The sequence below is a fragment of the Delphinapterus leucas genome, chromosome 10 (genome assembly GCF_059928025.1).
Source record: "Delphinapterus leucas isolate spDelLeu-1000000601 "Yukka" chromosome 10, BTC_Dleu_Yukka2, whole genome shotgun sequence".
Lineage (NCBI taxonomy): Eukaryota > Metazoa > Chordata > Mammalia > Artiodactyla > Monodontidae > Delphinapterus > Delphinapterus leucas.
In genome coordinates, this window is record NC_143138.1 from 65,927,587 (window position 1) to 65,954,758 (window position 27,172).

Here is a 27,172-nt window from a genome sequence, read left to right on the forward strand (position 1 = left end):
GCCTCAGGGCTCTTGATGGAGGCTGCCCAGACCTGGCAGAGTTTGTAGCAATTTATCATAGTATGCACCGAGTGCATTTATTTTAATAAATTGCTGAAATGCTTGGAGAAGTTTGACCCTTAGGAAAACTAATTAGAAGAAGACTAGGCTTTATTGAATGCTTCGCAAGCTTTAACAGCCCTGGGAGGGAGGTAGTTGATAGCCACACATAATAAATAGCAGAACTCTAATGCAAGCCCAAGCCTGCCCAATTCTCATTCTGGAAACTTCCCATGGGAAAGCATGGCCTGTAGCCCCTTGAGTTCTGTATGACTCAGCACTCAAGGCTGTACCCTGTGCCAGTCACACGCTGAGTTGATGCACCCACAAGCACAGCTGTGACCATGACATCATTAAGCATAGTCCTTTTCATGGCGATGGAAGAGCACAGCATCAGACTGATCTCTGCATTGCTGCCTGGGGTTGCTGACATCTCTCAAATGAGAGCGAGCTTTAGAGGTTATTTCCTTGGCCTCTCCTGGAAGCAGAAGTTCAGGCAAGCTGATGAGGACTTAGTCCAGTGTGGCAGCTCTTACGCTGCTTTGGCATTCCTCCCAAGCAGGCAAGCTCTCTACTGACTCAGCTTGTGCTTAATGTGAGCGGCCTCGTGGCAGGGACAGATGGTGCTTGGAGTGTTTCAGAGCCAAACATGCTGACCTCATTTCCTTGAATTGCTGTTCCAGCCTCAGCGACCCGCCACATTTAAGTGAGATGCTCCTCCCCAGAAGTGCTCGCACGATGAGCTACTGGGCACGGGTGCCGGGAGCTTTGTGTAATATGTCTTAGAACCGGCCTGATGGTGCGTGAGCCTAATGGCACCCTTCTGTCTCCTCAGTGTCCCAAGTGCAACATCTGCATTGAGAAGAACGGAGGCTGCAATCACATGGTGAGCAGACGCCTGTACGTTTTGCTTATGTGACATGGAACCTTTGGTCAGCGTGCTCTTAACATGTTCTCTTCTGTTTCCCTCTGACAGCAATGCTCCAAGTGTAAACACGGTGAGTCCCAGGCTTGATGTACAAGGCCCAGTGGCACAGTCTCTGTTTCTTGTGCACGGGTCTCCACTGCTTATTTAGTGAGTGCTTTTGTGGTGAAGTGATAAAACAGAGGGCAGCCTCAGTCATTTATAGCCATGATAACCAGATTAAAGCATTTATTGATTTATTATTTTTCGGTCCCTTTTATAATCCCACTGCCGTCTCACTGACGCATGTAGTCAGAAGTCAAGTTTGGGGTGACTATTAGACCCTCGTGAATCCTCAGTCATCCAAGAAGAAGGTTTTAGTGTGTTCTTTTTATTTTTGCCAAGGCAGGTAAGTAGCATGGGGCTTATCTGGGCTGCCTTACAGATACCTTTTAAGCAGGCTGTACGTGGTTTTACTGGAGGCAGTAAAATAATAGTTTTCCTCTGAGGTTTTTATATATATATATATATATATATATAAATTTACTTATTTATTTTTGGCTGCGTTGGGTCTTTGTTGCTGTGCGTGTGCTTCCTCTAGTTGTGGCAAGTGGGGGCTACTCTTTGTTGCGGTGCGTGGGCTTCTCATTGCAGTGGCTTCTCCTGTTGTGGAGCACGGCCTCTAGGCGCACAGGCCTCAGTAGTTGTGGCTCACGGGCTCTAGAGCTCAGGCTCGGTAGTTGTGGTGCACGGACTTAGTGGCTCCGTGGCATGTGGGAACTTCCTGGACCAGGGCTCGAACCCGTGTCCCCCTGCGTTGGCAGGTGGATTCTTAACCACTGTGCCACCAGGGAAGTCCTCCTCTGAGGTTTTATAAAGTTTTCAGAGGGGGTTTTGGCCTTTCAGGCCTCCGTCATCTATCAGTTGTAGGTTACATAGAACCTGTTGGTTTTGCTTTCCTTTCCTGCCAGATCAAGTAAAGAAATAAAATTCCTTCAGGTAGAAAATATGTCTAGATAGGTTTCGTACACAGCTGCTTAGATGCCGACCAGGAGGCCATGAGAGTTTCTCTTTGTAAGAGCCTGACTTATGCTATTCCTGTGTTCTCCCAGGAGCACACTGTAATCAGAGTAGACGAGGCAAGGTTTTAGACTGGAGTGGTGACCCTGAAGTGTAGAATGAAGATAGGCCGAGGGTAGTGGCACATTTCCTCAGTGATATCGCACCCTAGCTTTTCTGCATGTTTGAATGAGAGGGACATATATGATCCACTTAGAACAGTGCACAAGACATACGTACGGTTTAAAGAGAAATGACAAAGTGAACACGCGAGTACCCACCACATTCCTAGTACTGAGGAAGCCCCCTGTGTGTCCCTCCTCAGTCATAGTCTCCCCATCCCTTACTGCCCAGAGTTAACTTCCATCCCTCACATTGCTGTATAGTTTTACTACCTGTACAGGCAACCCTAAGCAATGTAGTAGTATTTAAAACAGTAGCAAATACAACCTAGCTGAGGAGAAAGCAATATTGCCACTGTTCAATGAAGCCTCCTAGGAGAAGAGAAGTGAACGACCTCTGGGTCTCTTGATTTGGCTTTAGCTTTAGCTTCTCCAGATTTTACAGAAGTCCCTTTTGGGAAGTCATTGAGCCAACTTATGGAGTGATTCCTGGGAAACAGGGTTTACCACTGTCGGGGTCTCTGGCAGAGACAGAACATAGAACTGTGGTTGGCCCCTCTCCATTAAGCCACAATAATTGTTCGGATGTATAGCATCCATAGGGGATCTTTATTTTTCCCTCTTTGCTTCCTCAGTATGGAAACAGAGTCATAATTCTGGGTATGCACTATTGGGTGGGTTTTATGAAAATGTGCTTTTTCTTTTTTTTGGCCTCATTGTGTGGCTTGTGGGATCTTAGATCCCCCACCTGGGATTGAACCTGGGCCACGGCAGTGAAAGCACCGAGTCCTAACCAGTGGACCGCCAGGGAATTCCCATAAAAATGTGCTGTTTAAGACAGAAGAAAAGGGGGAAAAGTCTTTCTTTCCAGTTTCATGTACAACACCTAGGACAGGTGTTGAGAGTGGGACATAGTCAGGAGGGCACATGTGTTTTCTGAATGACCAGGTGGGCTTCAGTTGGACAAGTTTCTGCTTGTCACAGAGGCATTGGCACAGCAGACCAGTGGCCTTGTACAGTCAGCATCTGCTTGTGTTGGATTAAACGGCACAAAGCATATGTGTTCATGAAACTGAGACTATCCGTAGGCTGTTGTTCACATCAGCAAGGACAGGCTTACAGGGACAGTGGAATGTGACAGGGATGAGAGGTATACATTCCCTCTGTAAAGAGGCACCCTTGGAGAGTTCTGGATAGGTGACCCCCCCACCCCCCACCCAGAGCAGGATCTGTTTTCCTGCTTTGCCTATGACTTTGGAGGAATGTGGGCTTGTCTCGTGTGTGTAAATACTTCTTTCTCTATTCTCTGTAGACTTCTGCTGGATGTGTCTAGGAGATTGGAAGACCCACGGCAGCGAGTACTATGAGTGCAGTCGGTACAAGGAGAACCCTGACATTGTCAATCAGAGCCAGCAAGCCCAGGCCAGGGAGGCCCTCAAGAAGTACTTGTTCTACTTTGAGAGGGTAGGCATCCAGAAGCCTGGAGGGTGGGCTTCTTCCATTTGGCCTGCTGGGTGAAATTCCCAGTGACTGGTAGCCACAGCCAGCATGCTCACACAGAAGTCAGGAAGTGGAACTCCTGCAGTGGCCTGTGTGGTGCCTCCATAGATATGGCTTTCAGGCTCCACAGGGCGGCCACAGCTAACAAGGAAGGACATGCTGACCTTGTTTGAATGATGAATTGAAGGATAATGAAGGATCATCAGACAGTCTTTTCCATCCAGTGCCATGTTTGTTGTTTGTTTTTAATTCAGGTGTAACTGACTGACAGTATTATATAATTTTCAGGTGTACAACATAGTGATTCATAATTTTTAAGGGTTATACTCCATTTATAGTTATTATAAAATGTTGGTTATATTCCCTGTGCTGTACAGTATATCCTTGTAGCTTATTTTACACATAGTAGTTTGTATCTCTTAATCCCCTACCCCTATCTTGCCCCTCCCCCTAATCCAGTGCCATCTTAATAGTCAGATTCAGAGGGCAGTTCATCCCAGGAAGACCCTTCAGAAGCCCACAGAGCATGGGACATTTGGTTTCTAAGCACAAGAGACCTGTAGTTACCTAGTTTTGCTTCATCCTCAGGGCTCGAGTCCTATTGCCGCAGGGGGGTAGAGTGATCTGGCAGGCAGACAGCTGCTCTGGACAGGGTTGGTAGTGTGGACTGAGGAAGCCCCCCTCCTGCAATCCCAAGGACACACAGTCCCCATCAGCTAGATGAGGCTGTGGCCATTCTGAACTCCTTTTGGATCTCCACCTTCCTGGGACTCCTGCAGCTTTCTCCCTCCTCTGAACCCTGTAGTGGGAGAACCACAACAAGAGCTTGCAGCTGGAGGCGCAGACATACCAGCGGATTCACGAGAAGATTCAGGAAAGGGTCATGAATAATCTGGGGACGTGGATCGACTGGCAGTACCTACAGAATGCTGCCAAGCTCTTGGCCAAGGTTTGTACCCCCTCACTCTTCCAGCCGTGTCAGGCCCAGACCTCTGAGGGTGGGAGGCGCTGTAGGGGGCAGGGGGCTCAGCACCCTGTGCAGTCTTGCATGCTCCTGCTTATGGGTCCACATTTTGCTGGGCTGTGCCCACTGAGGACCCAGCCCTCTGTGGATGTCCAGGGGATTTTAAGAAGAGTATTCCAGTGCCTCGGCCTGCAGGGAAAGAACTGCAGGGAAAACTAGAGCCCTTTTCTTCTTTTGTCCCATCCATGCATCACTCAAAGGAAAATAAGAGATTGTCTTTGGACAAGTATTGAGATAGATGTGTGGACTCTGATGTCCGACTCAAGAGGGAAGAGCCGTTGAGGCAGCTGCTGGTAATAAATCACAGTGTGGAAAAGGAACTGTGGGTGTTCTGTGACCATTTTTGTTTCAGTTTTTGCCATGTTGTCCCCCAATTCATCTTTTATTTGCCTTGGCCTCATTTCTTTCAGGCCCATACCCGTTGAGCCAGGCTAATTTGCATGGTGGGGTAGAACTGTAAAAGCCACCTGAGATCCATGTAGTTAGGGTCATAGATACAGGTCCCTTCTCTTCTCTATTGCAGTGTCGATACACCCTGCAGTACACGTACCCATATGCATACTACATGGAGTCTGGACCCAGGAAGAAGCTGGTAAGGCAAAGCGATTCTTCTTCTCTGCTCTCTTAGCTTCAGAGCTGCCCTTCTCTACCTGCACTTTGCAGGAGAGCAAGGACCAGATGCCTGGTTATTGGGAGGGCAAAATCAAAACTGGCAATTGTAAAATTTTATTTCTCCCCTAGGCATTTCCAGAGTAGATCTCAGGTGCTGGTATTTTGTGTAATAGGAAGGCAGATATACTGAAGTCAGTGAACAACTATATTTTTGGGGTGACTGGCTGAAAATGTCTATTGCCACTTGGGAGCCAGTGCCCATGCTTTGGGAGGATGTGCAGCTTGCATGTTCCTAAATAGTGGACATTTTTTGCATCTTGGTTTAATTTTCATCTTAGATGTTGGGTTGTTTCCCCCCAATTATAAAGTAATTCACACTTATTGTTTAAATGTTGAAAAGCTTAGAAAAGCATTTACATCATTTATCATCCCACCAGAAGGAAATGATTGTTGTTAGTGTTTTCCAGCCTTTTAAAATTAATATTATTTCTATAATCAAGGTTATATATATAACATTTTTTTGTTACAACTAATTGTTTTTGCAGCTGTTGTTATTTACCCGGCTGGAAAATGCCATTTTGTAATAGTTGCATAAATGTTCCAGTATATGGTTGTACCAACATTTGGGGCATTTATTGTTTCTGTTTTTCACTATCATAAATAAGACATTGGGAAACCTCTTTGTGCAACTGATTTGTGCAGTGGGTATATAATTACTAAGTCAAATGGTTTGAAAATTTTTAAGACTCTTGATTTTCAGAAGGGCTGAAAAAATGAAGTATTCAGTGAATACAGTGCCTGTGAATATCCACTTTGACTTGTTCTTGTAGCATCCATTTCGCTGTATGTTGGGAGCATTCTCTGCAGTGGCTTAAGTTCTTCCCTTTTCTTTGGGGGTGGAGGGTGAGTGTGGCCTTGCCACACGGCTTTACTCCATAGGTAGCCTTTTTTTTTTTTGCGGTACGCGGGCCTCTCACTGTTGTGGCCTCTCCCGCTGCAGAGCACAGGCTCCGGACACGCAGGCTCAGCGGCCACGGCTCACGGGCCCAGCCGCTCCGCGGCATGTGGAATCTTCCCAGACCGGGTCACGAACCTATGTCCTCTGCATCGGCAGGCGGACTCTCAACCACTGTGCCACCAGGGAAGCCCCATAGGTAGCCTTTTGATTGGATTCTGGCTCTGGGTACAGGAAGTAGCACTGCTCTCTGAGGACAGTATCAGAGACAGGGTTGTCTATAGCTCATGCGAGCCTGAGGTGCTGCATCTGCCCCTCCCATCTGCAGGCCCTGCCCCGGCTACAGCCCCTTCTCCTTTTGACCCTCCTGCTCTACCCATACAGTTTGAATACCAGCAGGCTCAGCTGGAGGCTGAGATCGAAAACCTGTCATGGAAGGTGGAGCGTGCAGACAGCTATGACAGAGGGGTAAGTGCTGTCCTCTTGGATCCTCTGGCAGGCAAGGGAGGGCTGGTGTGGTAATAGGTAACATGGTAGTTGGCATGTGGACTGGAGGCTGCTGCTGAGAAGGGTGGGAAGGTCAGTGCTTTTGACTTCTTGGAGTCCGTGGCAGGGGGGGCGGGGGTGGTGGCTTTAGCTGCTCCCTGCTCATGGGACTGGGCCATGCAAGCACCTATCTTGCTTCCATGGTGCAGGACTTAGAGAACCAGATGCACATAGCAGAGCAGCGGAGGAGAACCCTGCTGAAGGATTTCCATGACACCTAGGTTGGGACATGGACGTGCCAGAGTGAGGAAGATGTGGCTGCGAGGTCTCCCGGCTGCTGTACTGCATGCTGCAGGCTCTGCCTTTCACAACCCCAGGCAACAGCCAGGGCCCCACTCCTGAGAGACACTGGCCACACCTCTTAGTCGATTTCTGTTTTTTTTTTTTTCCCTCATCTTTTGCTTTTTGTTTTTCCCAGGGTAGAGGCCATGTTGAATTGGCCTCTTCTCAGGACCTTTAATTCCCCCTGGATGGTTGTTGGGAGGGAGGGAAAGTTTTTTCTGAATGACTATTAATAGGATTAGATCATTACAACTTATAATTTTCAAAGGTTGTACAATTATACAAAAAAGAGGGGGCAAACAAACCATAGAATTACACAGAACCCTTTTTAAAAATAAATTGGCATTGGAGTGTTTTAACCTCTAGCTATTTTACTTAGAATGTAACATATGCTGCCCGCTCACCTTGCCTCAGAATCTCTACTGCAAGAGGGCCCCGGTGGTCTTTGCTTGCCAGATTCATATGTGTTTGGCCACAGCTAGAGTCCCAAGGGAAGAGCATGGGTGGCAGATGGTGGGAAATTAAGTTGGCCTGAGTTATAGGCATGGAGCGCAGGGAATCACATCGTGCCTCCTGTCTGGTCCTTGTAGACCCTTTTGTGGTCAGGTGCACTGCCTTACGTTGGCAGTGAGGAGACAATACAGAACGGAGTCTTGCCATGGGGTGTCATCCTGTCTGATGGCACTGTGTGTCTGTGGACTCACCTTAATTCTTGAAAGTGAGCTTTACCTGGGTCTGGCTACTCAGGCCAGAGCCCACAGCAGAACACGTAGGTGGGCTTGTGGCCCTCCAGACCAGGGGATGTGAGTTCAGCACAGTTTTCTTTTGTTTTCTAAAGATAGAGATCCACTTTTAAAGGGGATTGTTCCCCCAAATAAATTTGTTTTACCTTGGTTCCTTCTTTTGTGCCAGTGTTCCCGTGGTGTGACTCTGACCAGGTTCACACACAGCCATACCTGACACTGTCCTGCTACACTTTCCTCTGGTGAACGTTAGGGTCAGAGTTCAGCATGGTCCTCCCAAGGACGGACTCTGGTCTGCCTGGCTCAGGGACCTTGTTTGCACAAATTGTTTTCATGTTAACCTGGAGTGTATGTCTCCATTACCCACTCTAGGGGTTGGTTGCGCTCCCCCTTGCCTGGTTTCAGCTATTGGAGGACAGCACCTCTAGGGTCTGGGAGTCTGAGGCCAGCACGGTTCTTGATTTGTGGTCCCAGCTCCTGTACCACAAGGGGCGGGCCAGGGAAAAAGGCCGGCTTTTTCACAGTGCAGAGGAACAAGTGGTTTGCATGGTGTCCTGCCTGTCCTGAACCTGGTCCTGTGGGCCTTTCAGAAGTTACATCTGTGATTCTTGGGGTTTCTATGGGTTTTTTCAGTGCCTCCACTCTGAGGCCGGCAGAGTTGTCCATACTCGATAGGGCGTCCTTGACCTCCTGGAAGAGTTGCTTAGGAGATCTGTGAATAAATATTGTGTTGGAAATTCTTTGATATTCAAACATTTTCACCTCAGTCGGTAATTTCCCAGGTACCATGTAAGCTGTAAACTGAATCACTCTTGAAGGCAGAGGACAGCTGTAACTCTTGGAGTCATGGGGTACATAGCCGGCTGCAGGCTCCCTTTCTCCCCAATCAGATTTTGCCTCTTCCTGTCATCTCCTGCAAGGAAAGGACCACGGGGTGGAGCGGTAGGACAGGTTAGGAGTATAGCAGATGAACCCAGAATTGGACAGTGCTGAGCTAACTGAAGGAGAAGAGTGCCTGCTGCGGGACCTAGGGGTGGGGTGTGACTGTTGCATTGGCCCATGGAAGATCCTGGTGTCTGGAGCTTTTACCTCTGCATTGAGTCCTTTCTGTGTCACCGCCATGGCAGCGGCAGGAGCTGAGTTGCAGCTCTGCACCTTAAGTCACACCCTCGGCACCCTGGGCATTTTTTGGACTGCACAGCTACCACATAGTGCATTTGCATCCAGCTGTGGCCCCAACCACTGGAGCTGCAGGAGGTTCTGTGCCCAGACTGCAGCCTGCAGCCCTTGATCTGCAGAGAGCTTTCTTTCGTGCCTCAAGTGGCTGTCTCTTGTTAACATCAGGAAGATGGAAAAGGTCAGGCAGAATTTTTCTGCCCTGCAAAGGAAGGCACAGTGTTTTCATGAATTTACCATGTATCTTTGTTTTCTTCAAAGAAAAAGTTGAGGTGATGTCATCTGCTCAAGCTTGAGTGGTTTATTCAAAATAAACTGCAAGTTTCTGATTATAAAAGTGTGTGCAGAGTCATTCTTCAAAGGACCCAAGTAGCCTTCTGAGCCAATGCCCCCGGGGGTTCAGGCCACTGAGCACCAAATAGGGGCCTTCCTGTTGGCCAGTCCCCTCTTCCAGAGGGCTGTGAAGGCCCCACTGGCCTGACTGCTCTGCCTTTCTTCCCTTTCTGGGGAGAGGTCACCTGTGGAGGGAAGTGGAATATCCTGGTACTTTTGGCTTTCCTTTCCCTCCTTGGGTGCAGGCCAAACCATTCCCCACCAAACACAGATCCCAGGATGTGGTAATGTACTGATTCTAATGCCCTACAGCCCTGCTGAGTCCCTGAGCTGCTTATTCAGAAGATCCTTGGGTCCCTCCAAAGCAGATGTGGGAGCAAAGGGCCATGGAGTATGGAAGCGGGACTTGTGGCTTCACAGGGGCTCTGGGCTTAGGAAGAGAGGACTCTCGACAGGAACTGGAAATGTTTGGAGTTTAATCCCAAAGGCTGAGGACAGGAAACAGAGCTTGGATTCTGAACGAGGGGGTCTGCATTTGTGGTGTCAGGAGTGGTGGCAACTTCACTGATAGGGGTGAAGGCTCCAGTGCTGTGGGCAGCACAGCATGCACAGGGCAGCCAAAGCCGGGGAGGTCCCAGACACTGCTAGTCAAGTCCACAACTGCTCCTCTTTGGACTTCAGATGTGCCAAGCCCCATGCTCAGCACCTGGGCATACAATAGTGTGCAAAAGATACATGGTCTCTACCCTCTAGGAGCCTCCAGAACATGGAGGACACAGACAGAACTGGTCACTAGTGAATGTTTTCACTGAGGCAGCAAGGCCAGGGGCTGAAGAGCTGCTCCTGCAGATCAGTGGGCAGGATACCAATGGCCTTGGCACCATACCCTTGGTGATCTTAGAACAAGAGAAGATAGCACATTCTAGCAAAATCTGGAGGAGGGATTTTCCACATACTCTTCAGGGCTTCCTGCAACAATCTGAGCATTGCCTATATACTGAGCTCTATTTTGGGCACGGAGGACATTGCCATTGAATTTGTTAGACCAGTTCCTGTCCCCACAAGATAATCACACTAATGGTCACTGAGCACATATCCACTTAGTCGTCACAGCAGCCCTGTGAGGTAGGTGCTGTCACCGTCCAAAATGAGTAATTTGCCCAAGGTCATCATTCTAGTAAATGGCAAAACAAAAAACATTCACTGATAGAAATTGGAAAGTAAATCCAACTTTTGTAATAGAGATTAAAACACAGCTCAGCACAAGACCCAGATTTGACTATGTATCATGACTGAGATGGGACTGCCACCCCTGTGAGGTGAGCCAGCCTGGGTGGTAAGAGGTTTAGATATCAAAAAGGCCATAGCTTTTAAAAGGTCAAGAAATTATAGTTTATGCTGTGGTTGTGAAATTCCCATAGCCAATAGCAGACAGAGCAGAAAGGGGGTGAGGCGCCCCCCACTTCCCACCCAACCTGCTTGCCCTCTGGTGATGTTAGCTGTGCATAGCAGTAAGCATAACTCAATTGGATACAGGTAATAGGAACTTAGGAGAATGGAGTTCAGGAAAATAGTTTAAGGAACATGAGCATTTTGTGGTGATTTAATTATAGGTTTTAAAAAGCTAAAAAGGAAATGGTCTCAACATTCATTCATGGATACCAGAAAACCATGACATCTGGAATTCATTTCAGGAAGAAGGGCCAGGTCCTCGCTGCCTCTGTCTTTGCCTCCATGTTGGGAGAGTCCAGACTTGCCAGTTGCCTACGGAGCTCAGTTCCTACTCCATCTGAAGCAGGATGCTGGACCACTGGAGGTATTTGGTCAGCATCCCAGCTTTGGCTGAGCCCCAAAGTTTCCCATTGCCACCTGCCCTGACCCCCTCCTTGAAAACATCCAGAACTCCTTTTATTGGACAGTGCTTCTCTAGTTTCCTAAGGAGATTGACAAGATAGTCCCTAAAGGTGACTGGATGAACCCACGTATTGGGTTGGCCAAAAAGTTCAGTAACATGTTATGGAAAAACCTGAACAAACTTTTTGGCCAACCCAATACTTGGGCACTGATGAAATCTGCCATTGTGTGTAGAATCTCCAAGAGAAGAAGATGGGGCTGCCCTACTGAGGAGACCAGAATATGCACACTCTACTTGTCTGGGAGGAAGTTGGAGGGGGAGGGGGTCTTAGTGTAAAGACAAACCACCGGTGGGACCTGCCTCAATGATGTTCCTCTTGTCCGCATGTCCACCTTGGGGGTGGGGGTGGGGGTAAGCAGAGAACGAAAAAGACCAGGTTTGGGCACTTGGCTACTGGTATGTCCTCCCACATCCATATTTGGGGATAATCTGGGTTTAACTTTCCTCTGAGGCGTTGGTGTCTCAATTACGGAAAAGTCCCTTTCTCCCTCTTCATATGTGCCAGCGCTGAGGCAAGGAGTGTTCCTGTGAACCTGAGCACCTGCAGCATTCCTGCAGGTTACTGTTAGGGTGCCAGGGCTCCTCCAGGAAGCCCTCTCTGACCACTGCAGACTGGGTCCCCCGTCTATGTGACCCCGCACATCAGGCAGTTGCTTCCTAAGACCTGACTCCTGCAGCCCTTCCCGGGAGGTTCAGACCGACCGCAGAGCAGACCTCCAAGGCGTTTCTTGGCCGCCTACACTGGCGAGTGTCAGTGCCGAATGCCTTGGGTCCGACGCCACCACAATGTGCGCAGTCATCGGATTCCGCGGCGCCCCAACCCGCCGCAATATTGAATCATCTTTTGGCACTGCCTCCTCCTTGTTGCCACCCCACTCCTGGGAGCGAGAAAATGCAGACCATACAGTTCCGGGAAGAGGGAAGTGCGTCTCAACCGGGGAACGGAGGAACTACCAGTGGGGTTTCCTGTAACTGTGCTGCTCTTGTCTGTATCTACATTTGGGGGGCGGCTTCTGCCCTGGGGAGTGTGCATCTCCTCCTAACGATAACCCAGCTCGGGAAGAGGAACTTCAGTGTGGGCCGGGGTTCAAGGAGCGGAGATCTTGAGTGCAGCGCGGGCGCGGGATCCCCAGGAACCCCCTGCTGGTGACCGCCGCGCGCGCTGGCTCGGCGGCGGTGGTTCTGGCTACGGCGCGGCGCGGCGCTGACAACCCCGCGGCCCCTCCCCTGGGTGCGCGCGCAACCTGGGCACCATGGCGGCGGCGGCAGGCCGGCGGCCTGAGGCTGTGAGTCCGCAGTGGGCGCCGCCCCAGCACGACCCGGCCGGGGCAGCGGCGGGACTAGGTGACTGTGAGGACACACCGGTCCGGCCGCTGTGCAAGCCTCGCGGCATCTGCTCGCGCGCTTACTTCCTGGTGCTGATGGTGTTCGTGCACCTGTACCTGGGCAACGTGCTGGCGCTGCTGCTCTTCGTACACTACAGCAACGGCGACGACAGCAGCGACCCCGGGCCCCAGCGCCGGGCCCAGGGCCCCGGGCCCGCGCCAACCTTGGCTCCCCTCACGCGGCTGGAGGGCATCAAGGTGAGGCCTCCGCCGCGGCGCGCTCCAGGCCCTGCACCGCCGAGCCCGAGACGGCCGGCAGTCAGCCCGGGGCTCCACGCTGCTCCCTGCGCCGTCCCGGCCTGCCGCGCGCACCCCCTCACTCGCCCGCCGCCGCCCACCGGGCCGGGGCGTCTTTTCCTTTCTCGCACGTAGGGGCCTGGCGCCCGAGCTGCCCGGCGCCCAAGCTGCCCGCTGTGCCGCTTTCCCTTAGGTGGGGTATGAGCGCAAGGTCCAGCTGGTCGCCGACAGGGATCACTTCATCCGAACCCTCAGCCTCAAGCCGCTGCTCTTCGGTAAGTTCGCTGGGCACCCCCAGGAAGGGTCAGGGGCTACGATTTGGTGGCTGCCTTGAGGCTCATTTGACCACGTGACTACTGTTTTGAAAATGGCTGCTTCAAAGTAGCCCTTTCTTTTCCACCCAGAGGTTGCCCCAAGTGAGGTACCCGCCCCCATCTCCAATATAGGGTGACAGGCTGACCTTTCCACACTCCCCTCTGTGACCCTTACTCTCTGCAGCTGATTCCATCACAGGGCTGAGCAATGTGATCTAGAAGCTAGTGTCTAAACATTTCATTGAAACTGTCTTTGGAGGCTCCCTGCCATGGTTAATTGTCACATTCTAGAATGGGGGGAGGGTCAGACAGACTGATAACCAGGTCCTAGCTGATCTCAGGACCTGTGAGGGGAAATTCCACTCCCAAAGTGGGTCTGATAAGCAGGCTGTCCAAATGTGGGTAAGCTGGTGCCGCCAAACCTGCCCCACAAGGGCACCAGCCTTTGCTACCAGCACTCTGGGATTCTTCTTAGGATGGAGTTTTGTGTTCAGCCATTACAGTAGGCAGAGCCTTCCAGGGTGACCTCATTTGGAACCAGCATCATAGCTCACATTTTCTGAGCTCTTGTTATGTGCTAGACTTATGTGATCATTCCATTTAATTCTCACAACCCCTCTATGAGATGTGTGTAGGTCCCACTGTCAGGCTAGTGGGTGAGAAAGTGAGGCACAGAGAGCCCCTGTTGCTTGGCCAGGCTCACACAGCTAGTTCAGGGTGAAGCTAGGATTAGAACAAGGCAGACTTTCTCTACAGCCTGCACTCTAAAGCCAACGTGCTAGTTGTGAAGACCTGAAGTCCTTCAAAGACTACCAGTACCAACAAGATGGGGGTCCCCAGACCCATGACCTTGCCCAAGATAGGTTTTCCCACCCCAGTCCTGGGTACCCAGCCTCAGTGACACACTTATCTGCAGACCTGAGGTGTTCCTGGCTGCTGGGGGATGGAAGGGGTAAGGGGCTTTCAGGAGGGGACTGGGAACCAAAGCAGAGCATCTGAGCGCATGCTGTTAACCCTAAGGCAGAGGGCCCTGGTTGGGGATTATGCCTAGACCTGTGAGAGTGATTTCACATAGATTAGGATGTCAGTCTTGTTGTAGGGAAGGCACTAAAAGATTATTATTATTATTGCATAATGTTGAAGTCTGAGCAAAGCAGTAGTTCAGGTGCCGGGAATACAGAATTGGACAAAATAGGAAAACAAAAAACACCTGCAGCTGACAGTCGAATGAGGTTACAGACAAATAAACACGCATGGTGTGTCAGATGGTGATAAGTGATCACAGACAAGTAAGGCAGAATTTCAACTGGGGTTGAAACTGAGTAAGGTGGTCAGGGTGGGCCTCGCTGAGAAGGATATTTGAGCACAGACCCGCAGGAGCTGTGGGATGAAGCCAGGTGGCTGTCAAGGAACAGGTGATCCAGGCAAGGGAACAACTCTCCCCATTACTACTCCACTGTTGTGAGACGGACACATTGAGGTGGGTGTACTTTCTCTCATCAGCCTTTTTGGACCCGTATATACTTAATTCAGATATATGTTAGGTTAAGCGAGCCATGAGGCATAACCCCTAACCCTAACCCCCTAACATGCAGCTTGTTGCGTCAAAGTCCTACAAAGCAGAGAATGAGAAACCCAGACCCGAAGTCACCAAGAGTACATTATGGGAAGCAGAAGAGATTTGACAAAAGGTAAACTGATTCTGGTTAAGCCATCAGATGGGTTTCTGTTTGTGCAGATAAATTACAAAGGGCATGATTAGGAGAACTGGGCAGTTGCAGCAAGACCTTCCTAATCGTTGTTCTCATTTCCTCCAAAACTCTTACACTACCTTTGAGTCTGTTGGTGAAAGATGTCCCAGGTTTTACTCAGAAAGTCCTGGGGCTTGCTGCTTGGTGAAATGAGGTGAGACAAATGAGGAAGAGGTCAGTGATTATAAGAAGTCCAGTTGTGAGACAGGCTAACCACAGGGGAGAGGGTGTCCAAGGAGGGGCAGTTCCTGAATGTGGTGTTGGATGAATCCAAAGAAGGAAGCCTCACTCCAAGAAGGAGCAGTGTCTCTGTTTTCTGTGCCTGCCTGTCCATCCACCTACTGTCGCCCTAAAGAGGCAGGCAGAGCCCAAGGAGAATGGGCCCGCTATGCCACCTTGCCCTACTGTGACCCACCATCAGGGACCCAAAATGCCAGGGCTCAAGGGGTAGGTGTTCAAGGTGTCAGCTGGGGCAAGGGGACTGGGTTTTACCCTAGGGTGCCTCCATCTCTGTGGAAGGGAACCCCACCACTTCACAGGGAAATCCGCACGTAACCTTCAGCCTCTCCCTTTGGGGGAAATTTCCTGTTTCCCACCTTTGTTCCTAGAGATATTTGGTAAGTGGGACCTGGGCCACAAAAGCCCCCCCCCCCAGGTTCCTGGAGGATACCTGCTTGACTGTGGTAGGCATTTCCCAAGGATTTGGACCGTTGTCCTGTTCAGTTCAGAAGGGAGGTGTTCCAGCTCTGACTCACTGTCACCTCTCTAGGGACATTGCTTTCTCTCATGTGGCTCACTTCTCCCTCCACCTCACACTCATTCTGTATTTAAACAGCAGATCAGATCTCATCACTCCCTTCCTTAAAAGCCTCCATGATTTCCCATTCCACTTCTACGTCTCATTTGGTGCCCCAAGACCCTCTCATCTCTCAGACCTCATCTCCCACCACCCTTCCCTCACTCACTCAGACACCAAGCTCATTGCTGCCTTGGCGCCTTTTTTTTTTAATTAATTAATTTATTTTTGGCTGTGTTGGGTCTTCGTTGCTGCGTGTGGGCTTTCTCTAGTTGCGGTGAGCGGGGGCTACCCCTCAGGGTGCACGGGCTTCTCATTGCGGTGGCCTCTCGCTGTGGAACACGGGCTCTAGATGCATGGGTTTCAGTAGTTGCAGCACGCGGGCTCAGTCATTGTAGCTTGCAGGCTCTAGAGCGCAGGCTCAGTAGTTGTGGCACACGGGCCCAGTTGCTCCACGGCATGTGGAGTCCTCCCGGACCAGGGCTCGAACCCGTGTCCCCTGCATTGGCAGGCGGACTCTTAACCACTACGTCACCAGGGAAGTCCTGCCTTGGCGCCTTTATATGCACAGTTCCCTCCACCAGAAGGCTCAGACTTGGCTCTCACCGAGGGTGCCTTCCCCCGCATCAGGCCTCTGCTCAAACCTCGCCTCCTCAGAGACCTCTCTCCACCTCAGACTGGTCTCAAGAGGTTTCCAGGCTCTCTGTTGCATCAGCCTGCTCCGTTTTCTTCTCAGCGCTTAGCATCATTGGAAGCTATCTTCTGTATTTATTTGTTAATTGTGTCTTTGCCCCTAAAGGTTAGCTGCATGTGTGGGAGGCCTGATTTGATATGGCTGTGTGTCCAGCGGCCAGAGTCTACTGCTGACAATTATTGGCCAGCTGGAGGGGTTTACTAGATACTCTCAGCCAGTCCAGCACCTGTCTTTGTGTGCAGAGTGGCCTCCACCATCACCTGGGCAGGTACCTCCTTATTTGGCACCCTCTTCAAGAGCAGCAGGGGGCACTTCCAGTGGGCCAGCAAGAGTTTTAGTCCACTTTCTTAGCTATTTAAGGTAAATGAGTAATTGATACCAGTACACAAAACAATGTATGTTAAAACCATAACTGCTTTATTATAGGATTTCCAGACCTATTCTTTTTCAGCTTAAAAAAAACAATAAAGCAGTTACATAAGACCACTGTGCTCTCTTGACAGAAGCACAGAAGTAGGGAAAGAATTGTAGTATGCATATTAGTTCAGGTTTGTAAGCAGCTTAGTGCAGTTTTCTGTATGAACCCCCCTGCTGTTCCACAGGCCCGCTGCTTGGCAGGATTGTGGACTCAGTAAAGGTCAGGAAGATATAATTGAGTCTGTCTGGGGCTTGACAAGCAGCATAGTGCCTGGGTGAGCATAGCCTGAGGCTTTGTGCCTGCCCTGAGGCTCAACTTGGGATGCTGGGGCTTGTGGGCAGGAGCAGGGCATCAGCCAGTCTGGCATCCCAGGTCTGGGAAGTTCAGAAAGGTAGTCTTGCCTGCCCAGCACACAAGGCTAGCTGACTTTTTCCAGGAGGAAGGACCACAGAAGTGGACTTCTGCCCTGCCTTGTGCTGGTCCTGGGTGAGCCTTGGAGTTACTCTGGACTTTGGTCTGCAAATATCCATGGAGGGCAGCAGAAAGAGGGTTTTATGTGTGTCCAGGGGAGCACATGGTCTGCGTGGCCACTGCAGAGGCTGTGGCTATAAAGTCCCAGGCTCTCCCCACCTGGGTTGACTCTATTCTGGGCACTGGTGATGATGCCACCTGCACATGGCCAGCTGCAGATTTCTGTGGCCCTGGCTCCAACCATAGGCCGTGGTTACCAGCAGACTGTGACCCTGCACCTCCCCACTCAGCACGTAGGTCCCAGCATACCTTCCGCACAGGAGGTTGTACACACACGTGGCATCCAGCTGTAGCCAGTGTCGCAGAGTAGGCGCCAGCTCCCCAGGGGGCAGTGGGCCCGCCTTCAGCACCTCTAGCTGTGAGTCCAGGTTGCAGTCTGAGGGTCTGGAGGATGACCCACTGCGCCAGGAGAGCCTAACCTTCACTGCTGAATGGGATCAGAGGGCTGAGGTGATGAGCCTGGCCCCTCTGAGTATCCCCATCTTCCCCTTCACCTGGTAAGCCAAACCCTCTTGTCTGATGTTCTGCTCTTGGAATCAGGGTCCTAGAGAAGGCCTGTCCTCCTGGGATGTTGTTTTTTTAGCAATTATTAAAGGAACTTATTTTTTAGTTCTAATCAGGCATAATGTTTGGGTATCCCCTCTTTCTTTTGTCTTAGCACCAAGCCAGGAGTTGTAATGAACCCACTTGTAAGGGGTGCTGGGCACCAGAGGCTCACCAAAATCGCTAGCGCAGAGCATGTCCAGGACCTCCTTGGACGAGCTGGTGTCCTGCAACTCACAGTCCCTGCAGCTGGCACGCGGCACTGCGGGGAAGAGCTGAGTGAGGCTCCCCCTGGACCCCGGGTGGAGGAGGGGAGCCATCAGCAGGGGTTTCTCCCACTTTCCCCTTGTTCTTTACCCTTTCTGAGATGGATGGCCGCTGTGGGTTGTCCCTCTTCTTTCCCACCAGAGAGACCCAGTTACCTGATCCCCGAGAGTTGTGATTTGAAAGGGTGGGGTGCAGCCTGTGGGGCTGAGAAAGGGTTAGACCAGCCTAGAAGCTGTGTAGAGACTCACGTGGGTGGCTCGGGCGGGAGCCGTTGGAGATGGCAGCCACACAGAGGCCGTGGCCGGCGGGGAAGCGTCCACAGTGCAGGATGGCTGGCCAGGGGTAGCCATAGCAGGCCATGATGGGGGCGCAGCTGGTCTGCGCGGCCTCGCACAGGCTTCGGCACGGGTAGATGACCCTGCAGGGCAGGGAAAGTGTCAGGGGCAGCGGGTACTCAGGACCAGGGTTCCTGGATTCCAAGCTGGGGCCTCTGTGTGCTCCTAGCTCTAGGCCTGGCCAGAAACTCCACGGTTGTTGGGCAACGACACCCTGGTCACCTAGCAACAGCCCTGCAGCTGGGCTTCTTGCTCCTTTGCTTGCTGAAATCTTAGCCCTCAGCCCTGGGTCTCCCAGCCCTTCTGTCTTGTATCCCCAGCCCCACCCCTGCCCTGGCCCAGGCTGCTTTCCACCTTTGCAGTGCATCTCCCCCTACAGCTCCGGTGGATGCCTAGTGCCTGGGAGAGGGCTGTGGGAGGGGCCCTGCACTCTGGGCCTTCACTCCCCATCTTGGAGGGAGAAAGCAGGGCCCTCCCTCTTGTCCTGAAAGGCCTGCAGGACACTGCAGTTTCTAGCCAGGACTGGGGTTGGCCAAGAGCAAAGGGGCCCAATCCTCAGTTTCTGAAAGAGCCCATTCTTGCTGCTATAGGCATGGTCACCCTGAGGCTCTAGGAAGGGCCCTGGCTCTGCAAAGAAGAAACTGAGGGAGCTGTTGTTCACGGGGTAGGTTAGGCTGGGGAAGAGGAATCAGCCTTGCAATCTCTGGACTCTGAGAGAAAAAGCCACCAGATGAGCCGTGGCTCCATCTCTGGCCAGGATCCTTTGGGCAGACAGAGTTGCCACACCTCACTGGAGAGGGGTTCTCAGCCCCTAGCCTAGAGCGGGCTGCTCACTTGCCCTACCTTGACATTTAAGAGCCCTTGTTGATTTGTGGATCCAGACCAAGGGTGCACACCATTGATAGTCCCCTGCCTATGTCTCCTGTGTCCCATGGGCATCTGCGCTCTCTGCCAGCAACACCCTGACAAAACAATCCTTCATCCTCCTGTCACTGATAGGTACACAGCAATGATTAGTGAAGAGCTTCCATAGCAGGCCCTGGCTGAGGAGAGGCCCCCACCCTTACCTGGGAGCCCCTGCCCTACCTGTCGAGGCACACCGAGGCAAAGAGGGAGCAGAGGAAGAGGTGCACATCAGGGTCGCACTCCCTGGCCAGCAGGGGCAACCAGCTGACTGACTGCTGGATGGCCTCGGCTGCTGTGTCATGGTCCAGCAAGTGGGGTAGCCGCATCTCTGTGTAGCCAATGTCGTGGCACAGCGCCATGGCTTGGGGAATGGCCATGCACCGCGTGGGGCCCCAGGGAGCCCCTGCCCCACCGTCACCCAACAGCACCACCAGTGCCACCAGCCGCCACAGCCCTTGATCCATCACCTGCTTTCTCTGCCTTGGTCTCAGTGCACTGAGGTTGGGGGCTTTATAAGGGCTATACCCACACCCCAGGAGCCAATGTTTGCCCAGCTTCCATGTGCTCAGACCCACCTGGTTAGGCCCCAGTGTGCTGACCTGGGCTGTTTACATTTGAATAGCACATGGCAGGGGGCTGTATAGAGGGTGGCATCTCCTTTGGGCCTGTGAATGACTGGCACCTAATAAACTGAAGAAACCTGGGCCTGTGTTTTCTTTTTCTGGTTTACTTTTCTTGTTTGTTTATCTTTTTAAATGATCAGGAGGTGACTGGTGATTAGCAATTTGATCCCCCAGTGGATGGCTCATACCCTTTCTGGGTTTGACAGGTTGAGGGGATCAGGCAGGCCGGAGGTGGGGGTGGGGTGGGGTGGCTTTTTCCTGTCCTCAGTGTCATCACATCTGGGTCACCTACCTATGGAAGCTGAATCTGGCTGTGAGCCTGGGTTCTGGAGTACGACAGCCTGTGGGGCCCTGGCCAAGTTGCTGATGTCTCTGTGCTTGGGGGATCCTCAGGGAGGAAGGGTGAATTAATGGGGCCTGTTTTCTAGGACGAGTATACGGATTACGGGGTTGATGACATGCTTAGGACAGGACACAGAGTCTGTGCTCCCTAAGTGTGATCTGCTGTGATTACTATTAAAAACTGCTCCAATCCTGGCTCCGAGTGGCCATTTCCCTTCCTCTTGGCAATGACTGGAACTTCATGCTGAGAGAATAACCCAGAAAAGTGGCAGACCACTCTGCAGGAGTTCTGAAGGGTCACAGTGGCGGCATGGCCCTTCCTCCAGTCAGTTCCTGTGTGGGCCTCTTGTGCCCTGTCAAAGGAAGTCCTCTCTCCCAGGAACAAGAGAATGAAGCAAGGCCCAGGCTCCAGCCCTGGAAGTGCCTGGAGTCGCTGGGATGTGGGCTCGCCAGGTGTGAGCTTCGCGTTCCAGCTCCACTGAGCTGCTTGTGGAGCTGGTGTGGGGTCATCCAGCCACTGGAGCTAAGCCCCAGGCCCGACTGGCCTTGACTTGGGCTTAGAGGCATGGAGTAGGCGTTCAGTGTACATTTGTTCCCAAAGCAAAGGACACTGGGGCATCTTCTCAGAGCATCTGCTAAAAACCTGAGTGACCCCCACTGACCTCCCAGCGCTGGGCAACTCAGTAGTGGACGGATGACCAGCACCCACTTGTGCAAGAGAATGGAGGGCAAGACCTAGAATGCTGGATGTATTCACTTTGTTTTTATTTGAACAATGCTGAAAAGCAATAATGAAAGCAAAAACCTGCCAACATTCCCCCCGCCCTTTTGAAATATATACCCAGTAAGGAGTGGAGGTCACCCCTCCACCCCTCAGGTCCACCCTCTGGCCTTTGGTCCCACTCCAAGGTGGGTTAGCCCATCCCCAGCTTTGCTCTGGCTCACCTCCCAGGACTCCCCTGGAAATTGTGTGCTCTCAGCATCAAAAAGAGAGGCCCCGTGTTCCAAACGCTGGCTAACCTTTGCAGGACAACTTGACCTTGGGGTCACGGTCTACAGCAGATGTGAAGTCCTCCTGACTTGGTGACCAGCAGGGGACAGGGACTACCCCAAGAACCCTGCAGAGAGGAAGGTATTTATTTGGTGCATCAGCGTCCTGGCCCCGTTCTTGGCCTCACCCCCCACCCCACCTCTTCTGGCAGAAATCCCTGGCTTCTTGAGTGATGAGGAGTGTCGGCTCATCATCCACCTGGCACAGATGAAGGGGTTACAACGCAGCCAGATCCTGCCCACCGAAGAGTATGAGGAAGCAATGGGCACAATGCAAATCAGCCAGCTGGACCTCTTCCAGCTGCTGGACCAAAACCATGATGGTCGCCTGCAGCTCCATGAGGTTGGGATCCTGGGGCCTGGAGTAGGCACCAGGGTGGGAATGCCCAAAATTGTTTCTGGTGGCCAGGTCACTTGTACTGCTCGGCCCTGGCCCCAAGAGTCAGATGCCACCTCAGATCAACTTGGGCATGCCCAGGGTCCACTTTCCCTCCTAGAGAGCCCCTTGCTGCCCTGGGAACCCCAGAGGATGGCAGGAGAATCTACCTGGAGGTGATGGCATTTATTGCCACAGTTCCCAGGTGGTGTGCTGTCTGTGGTCTGGATTCCTTGCTGCTGTTGCTGGGAACCCCACAGAATTCATGGTGGATGGGGTGGCAGCTCAGAGGAAGCCAGAAGTCTGCATCTCTCTCTGCATGCCCCTCACACCCAGGCTTCTGAGAGAGGTCTTGGTGGGGTGCAGGGTCCCTTGCCTATATAGAGTGCCTCACCGGGCCCGATCTTCCTAAGGGGCCTGGTGGTCGTTCACTGGCCAGGCCTCCCCATGGTGTCTCTTCCCTTTTCGCACCCAGGCCCTGGCCTCCCCCACCTCACCTGGGGTATCTGGGTGGGACACAGGCCTGTCCTTTGCTCTGCCTCCAATAGGCTGACAGTGTTCCCCATGGAAGCCACAGTCCCACCAGGGCTGAGAATGGTCATGGCCCACAGGTCTTTTGACTGTCTTCTGGCTTCCTCCCCAGATGCCTCTAGACCTCTCTGCCTACCCTCACTTCAGCTCAGGGACCTTGGGCTCTGTCCTTCGTCCTCACCCATGCCCTATCACCTGAACCCTCAGCCCTACAGAAGGAACTAGGCAGCTGTCTGTGCTCTGGTGACTCTCCATCACTGGGGCCACCCCACTGAGGCACCATTTTGTGCTTTAGGTCCTGGCCCAGACTCGCCTGGGAAATGGACGGTGGATGACTCCAGAGAACATTCAGGAGATGTACTCTGCGATCAAGGCTGACCCTGATGGTGATGGTGAGCTCATACCTTGCCACAGTTCTGTCGCTGTGAGCCTCCTGCCCCCCAAGCCAGGTAGCCTCTATGCCCAGCTTCTAGAGTAGCCAGAGATGAGGAGGTGAGGATCCAGCCTTGCCCTTACCCCTGGGAAGTAGGCAGTAGCTAGACTCTCCCATTCCCTTTGGTGACAGTCTAGAGGGCAGTTCTTGGAGGCTCTTTTGACCTCACCAGGCAGCATCTGGGGTACAGGAGGTATGGTTGCTGGCTGGCAGAGGGCAGAGTGGTATAGCGGGAGCAAAGGAACAGTGAGGTCAGCTTGGCATCTGCCTCTCTCCAGCCAGGCACACGGTCTTGCCCTAGCAGTCGGCCTTTCTGGTCTAACCAAGGTCCCCCTTGCCTTCCTCTTGCCCACCTGGAGTCATGCTAACTGTTTGGGGTCATGTGGGCAGGAGTGCTGTCCTGTAAGCACCCTCGCCTTTGGTAATAACCCCCAGGAAGTTTCTGAGGTGTAGTCATTACCCTCATGTCCAAATTCTGGACCAGTTGAGGAAATAGGACTTGGAAGAATGGCTTTGTGGCTGGTGAACCCACAGTGAAGAATCTGACTGGGACCTGTGGCTGGAGGGGCATCATGCTGCTACTGCCCCTATGTGCAGAGCTCGTGACAGACTCACAGCCCTCGAGTGCCCCAACCCTCAGAGAAATCTGGGCCGAAGCATGGAAGTGTGTCAGTTGGGTCAGCCAGGATAACATGTAGCAAAGACACCAGCTATTCTTCCAGAACCCTAAGAGGATACAGCCCAGCTTCGTGGGTTGAGCAGGAACAGGGGAGAGTGTTCTCATTTGGGAGAGTGGCCTGGCTTTCTCTGCTGAGGTAGACTGGTTTACCCAGCGGGCAGGACTGGCCAGGTGTATTCCACTCAGGATGAGACCCAAGGTCACAAAGGAACTCCTGGGGACCGATCCCAGCTTACACCCTACAGTGTGGAAGGCCCTGGACAAAACCCAACACTGAATGCTCTCTTTCTTCGCCCTCTACAGGACCAGAGAGTGGCCACCATGCTCTACAGAGCCAGGCTGGAGGGCCAAGGGCAGTCCTTGGCCTAGTGTCCTGGCCATATGGCTTAAGCTTCCTTTGGAGACCCTGCTCTCTGGCCAGTCTAATGGGGGTTGGGCTTCATCCTTTTGGGGGCAAAATCAGGGCTTAAACTGAGGAAATGAGCTTCTTTGGGTCTTCCCGTAGGGCCTAATGTGACAGAGGCCAATTTCATCTGACCTGAGTCCAGGTTGAGGGACAGGTGCACATGGCCCCCCCGTGCCTGAGGCCAGGGGTAGGTAGGAAGGTGCAGCCTCCCCACTATGCCCTCCCCACATGGGCTTGGTGGGCATTAATGATGGGTGCCCTGTGCAGGAGTGCTGAGCCGGCAGGAGTTCTCCAACATGGACCTTCGCGACTTTCACAAGTATATGAGGAGCCACAAGGCAGAGTCCAGCCAGCTGGTGCGGAACAGCCACCACACGTGGCTCTACCAGGGCGAAGGTGCCCACCACGTTATGCGCGCCATCCGCCAGAGGTGAGCACCTGAGGCTGTCCTCCCTGGTGCAGGGCCCCCATAGAAGTCCTTAGCTGGGACTGAGAAAACGGAATTGATTAACCAACTCAGGATTAAGTTCCACTTGTTAGACCAGGATTGGGACTCATTAGGGGACAATTAACAAAAGCAAATTAGCCCTGATTGTGGGAAACAGTAGACATTTGGGATTAGAAACAGAGTGAATGTTTGTTTTCTGCTAATTAGAGAAGTGATCTCTTATCTCTGTCCACAGGACCCCCTGCCCCTGAGCAGCCAGGGGTTTTAGATAAACAGCCTCCTTCCTGGAGGGAGTGTCTCCCCCTCCCCCAACTTAATGAAGATTTCATCTTTCCCACCCAGTGATGTCTCTGGCACCCAGGGAGAAGGGCTTATCATGAGTAACCCCTTCCTGCTCTTACAGGGCCAGTCTGGGGTGGCTTAAGGAGCTTCCAGTGGAAATAGGGGCAGAGCTTGTGGCAGGCCCAGGGTCCACCTTGCCAGCTCCCTCAGGGTGCCACCTGGCATGGGGCTGCCTAGCTGAATGCCTGCTGCCCACCAGGGTACTGCGCCTCACCCGCCTGTCACCTGAGATCGTGGAGCTCAGCGAGCCGCTGCAGGTCGTGCGGTATGGCGAGGGAGGCCACTACCATGCCCATGTGGACAGCGGGCCTGTGTACCCAGAGACCATCTGCTCCCATACCAAGCTGGTAGCCAATGAGTCTGTACCCTTCGAGACCTCCTGCCGGCAAGTACCTCCCACCTGAGGGCTGTCTTCAACTCCCAGACCAGGCACTCCGATGACACAAGCACAGCCCTGCCCTGTGGGCTTGCCCCTTGGTATGGGGCCAGGAGAGTGCTGGGCCATCCTGGTCGAGGATACCCCCACCTCTCCCCTCAGGTTGTTTACCAAGTGGCCCAAAAGGGGTGGTCATCTTGTCTCAGTGGCCAGACTGAGGTACCCACAGACACTGAAAGCTGCCCCCAGAGCTCTCAGGCAAAGGGCAAGTTTGGACCCCTGATTCTTTCCGCTCCCTCCCTGGTTATTGATCCTGCTGGCACTGCTGGAGACCTCAGCTTCTCCCTTTGAAGCTATGCCCCCCTCCCCTGCCAGGGTATGGTGGCAGGTCTCTCCTCTTCATGTGGCTGCTCTGGCTCAGTGCCTTCTAGTCACAACCAGCCCTCTGCATGATCTTGCTGCTTCTGCTAGCCTACCTTTCCCAGCTGGCCCTTGGTCAGGGCCATGTAATTTAGCTAATTGCTAATTGCTAATTGCACCTGTGATCTTGGCCATAAAAAACATTGTGACTGACAGAAAGAGACTGGGTTTGTGGGAAGAAGAATGGGCTAGGGACATCTCGGTACTGACCTGCCCTGTTGTCACTGATCCCAGCCTGCCCCTCTGGCCCTTGGGGACCTGGGCAGCTTATCCTGCCCACAGGTAAGCCCCTGGGAAGCATCCACAGCTGGGAACCAGCTCAACAGTCCCCCTGCCTTACAGCTACATGACAGTGCTGTTTTATTTGAACAACGTCACCGGTGGGGGCGAGACTGTCTTTCCTGTAGCAGACAACAGAACCTATGATGAAATGGTAAGGGCCAACCGGGCTGTTACTCTGGTGGGATGGCAGGGCCTTGGGCAAACAGTACATACCCCCCCAGACCTGGGATGAGGCCTAAACAGTCCCCTGGGGACATCTGACTGGTTTCCCTCTGGCCACCTTTGACTGGCTGTCCTTAGGCTCCTGGCCATACAGTCAGGGCAGCTTGAAAACCCCACCACTCTGCTGCCCACAGAGTCTGATTCAGGATGATGTTGACCTCCGTGACACTCGGAGGCACTGTGACAAGGGGAACCTGCGTGTCAAGCCCCGCCAGGGCACAGCAGTCTTCTGGTACAACTACCTGCCTGATGGGCAAGGTGAGGACCTGTGGCCAGGCCAGGGCTGCCTTGAGGGAAGCTTCCCTTTACCCAGCCCTGGTTGCCACCCTGGTGAGCTGTTTCTGGCTGCCCTTCAAATGTTTTTTTGCCCCTAGTGCCTCCCAAAGACCATCCTCAGTGACTTCAGCAGCCTGCACCTGTGCAGCCTCCTGGGCTTTCTGGAACCCTGTCATTCCTTGATGCCCTAGCCTTACAGCTGACTGGGGCGGGGGACACGTGCACCTTAGTAGCCCAGACTGGGAAGGGCTGTGGACAGGCCGGGCAGCAAGAAAGCTGATTTCAGAGAGCCAGTGGTGTTGATAAGGCATTCGCTAGAGAAAGATGCTGAGCCCCCAAGGAGGCCTTGTGGCCAGATGTTTGCCACTGAAGGTGTGCACAGCTGGGCCTACCCTTGCCATGCACTTGGGCAATATGAGGCCAAGCTCAGGTCAGCCCACAAGCTCAGCTCAGTCCAGCCTAGATTCCCTCTGGTCCCCTCCCTTGCTCACACCATCCTCCTCTCCTAGGTTGGGTGGGCGACGTGGACGACTACTCGCTGCACGGGGGCTGCCTGGTCACGCGTGGCACTAAGTGGATCGCCAACAACTGGATCAACGTGGACCCCAGCCGGGCGCGGCAGGCACTGTTCCAGCAGGAGATGGCGCGCCTGGCCCGCGAAAGTGGCGCCGACTCGCAGCCGGAGTGGGCCCTGGACCGGGCCTACCGCGACACTCGCGTGGAACTCTGAGGGGAGTGTCCGTCGCGGTCCCCAGCCGCAGGTCGCCAGCTGCCCGAGGTTGGGGGCCCTACCCCTGTCCAGCTGCAGGCCAAAGGCCTGGCCGATGTCTTGCCCCATCCCCACCTCCAGCCGCGATTAGGGCACAGTTCCTATATCCATGTTATTTATTGTGTACAGCCCCGTGCTTCCCCAACAAATAAAACTACGCGACTTGGAGCTGCAGGGCCGAGAACTTCGGAACAGGCTGTACGCATAATG

General features: G+C 52.8%; 2 protein-coding genes across 9 annotated transcripts in view; both read left to right on the forward strand.

Moving 5' to 3' along the window:
- ARIH2 (ariadne RBR E3 ubiquitin protein ligase 2) overlaps window positions 1-11,188 on the forward strand; it is a 48,244-nt gene extending 37,056 nt beyond the window's left edge. For 4 of the 8 annotated variants that reach the window (XM_089919307.1, XM_089919309.1, XM_089919308.1 and 1 more), the window contains 7 exons: window positions 875-925; window positions 1,016-1,037; window positions 3,437-3,588; window positions 4,430-4,573; window positions 5,172-5,240; window positions 6,544-6,683; window positions 10,990-11,188. In XM_089919307.1, the coding sequence (XP_089775433.1) occupies window positions 875-925; window positions 1,016-1,037; window positions 3,437-3,588; window positions 4,430-4,573; window positions 5,172-5,240; window positions 6,544-6,683; window positions 10,990-11,173 (762 nt within the window). In that variant the 3' untranslated portion in view covers window positions 11,174-11,188. Of the gene's footprint in view, window positions 1-874; window positions 926-1,015; window positions 1,038-3,436; window positions 3,589-4,429; window positions 4,574-5,171; window positions 5,241-6,543; window positions 6,684-6,910; window positions 7,939-10,989 lie in introns of those variants that run through there. The other 4 variants (XM_022573213.3, XM_030762406.2, XM_089919310.1 and 1 more) reach the window with 3 other exon arrangements.
- A 121-nt stretch (window positions 11,189-11,309) lies between these two features.
- Window positions 11,310-27,153, forward strand: P4HTM (prolyl 4-hydroxylase, transmembrane). Its single transcript, XM_022573212.3, has 9 exons — window positions 11,310-12,793; window positions 13,026-13,107; window positions 21,555-21,745; window positions 22,605-22,701; window positions 24,095-24,257; window positions 24,817-25,002; window positions 25,756-25,846; window positions 26,052-26,175; window positions 26,703-27,153. The coding sequence occupies exons 1-9, from the start codon at window positions 12,464-12,466 to the stop codon at window positions 26,921-26,923; spliced, it is 1,485 nt and encodes a 494-aa protein (XP_022428920.1). The 5' UTR covers window positions 11,310-12,463; the 3' UTR covers window positions 26,924-27,153.
- Window positions 27,154-27,172: the final 19 nt, after the last annotated feature.

Excerpts from the sequence above, each read along its gene's own strand:
- P4HTM (XM_022573212.3), top strand. The coding sequence starts at position 12,464 with ATGGCGGCGGCGGCAGGCCGGCGGCCTGAGGCTGTGAGTCCGCAGTGG. Across the intron at positions 22,702-24,094 it reads GGCTGACCCTGATGGTGATG|GAGTGCTGAGCCGGCAGGAG; the intron begins GTGAGCTCATAC and ends TGCCCTGTGCAG. Across the intron at positions 24,258-24,816 it reads ATGCGCGCCATCCGCCAGAG|GGTACTGCGCCTCACCCGCC; the intron begins GTGAGCACCTGA and ends GCTGCCCACCAG.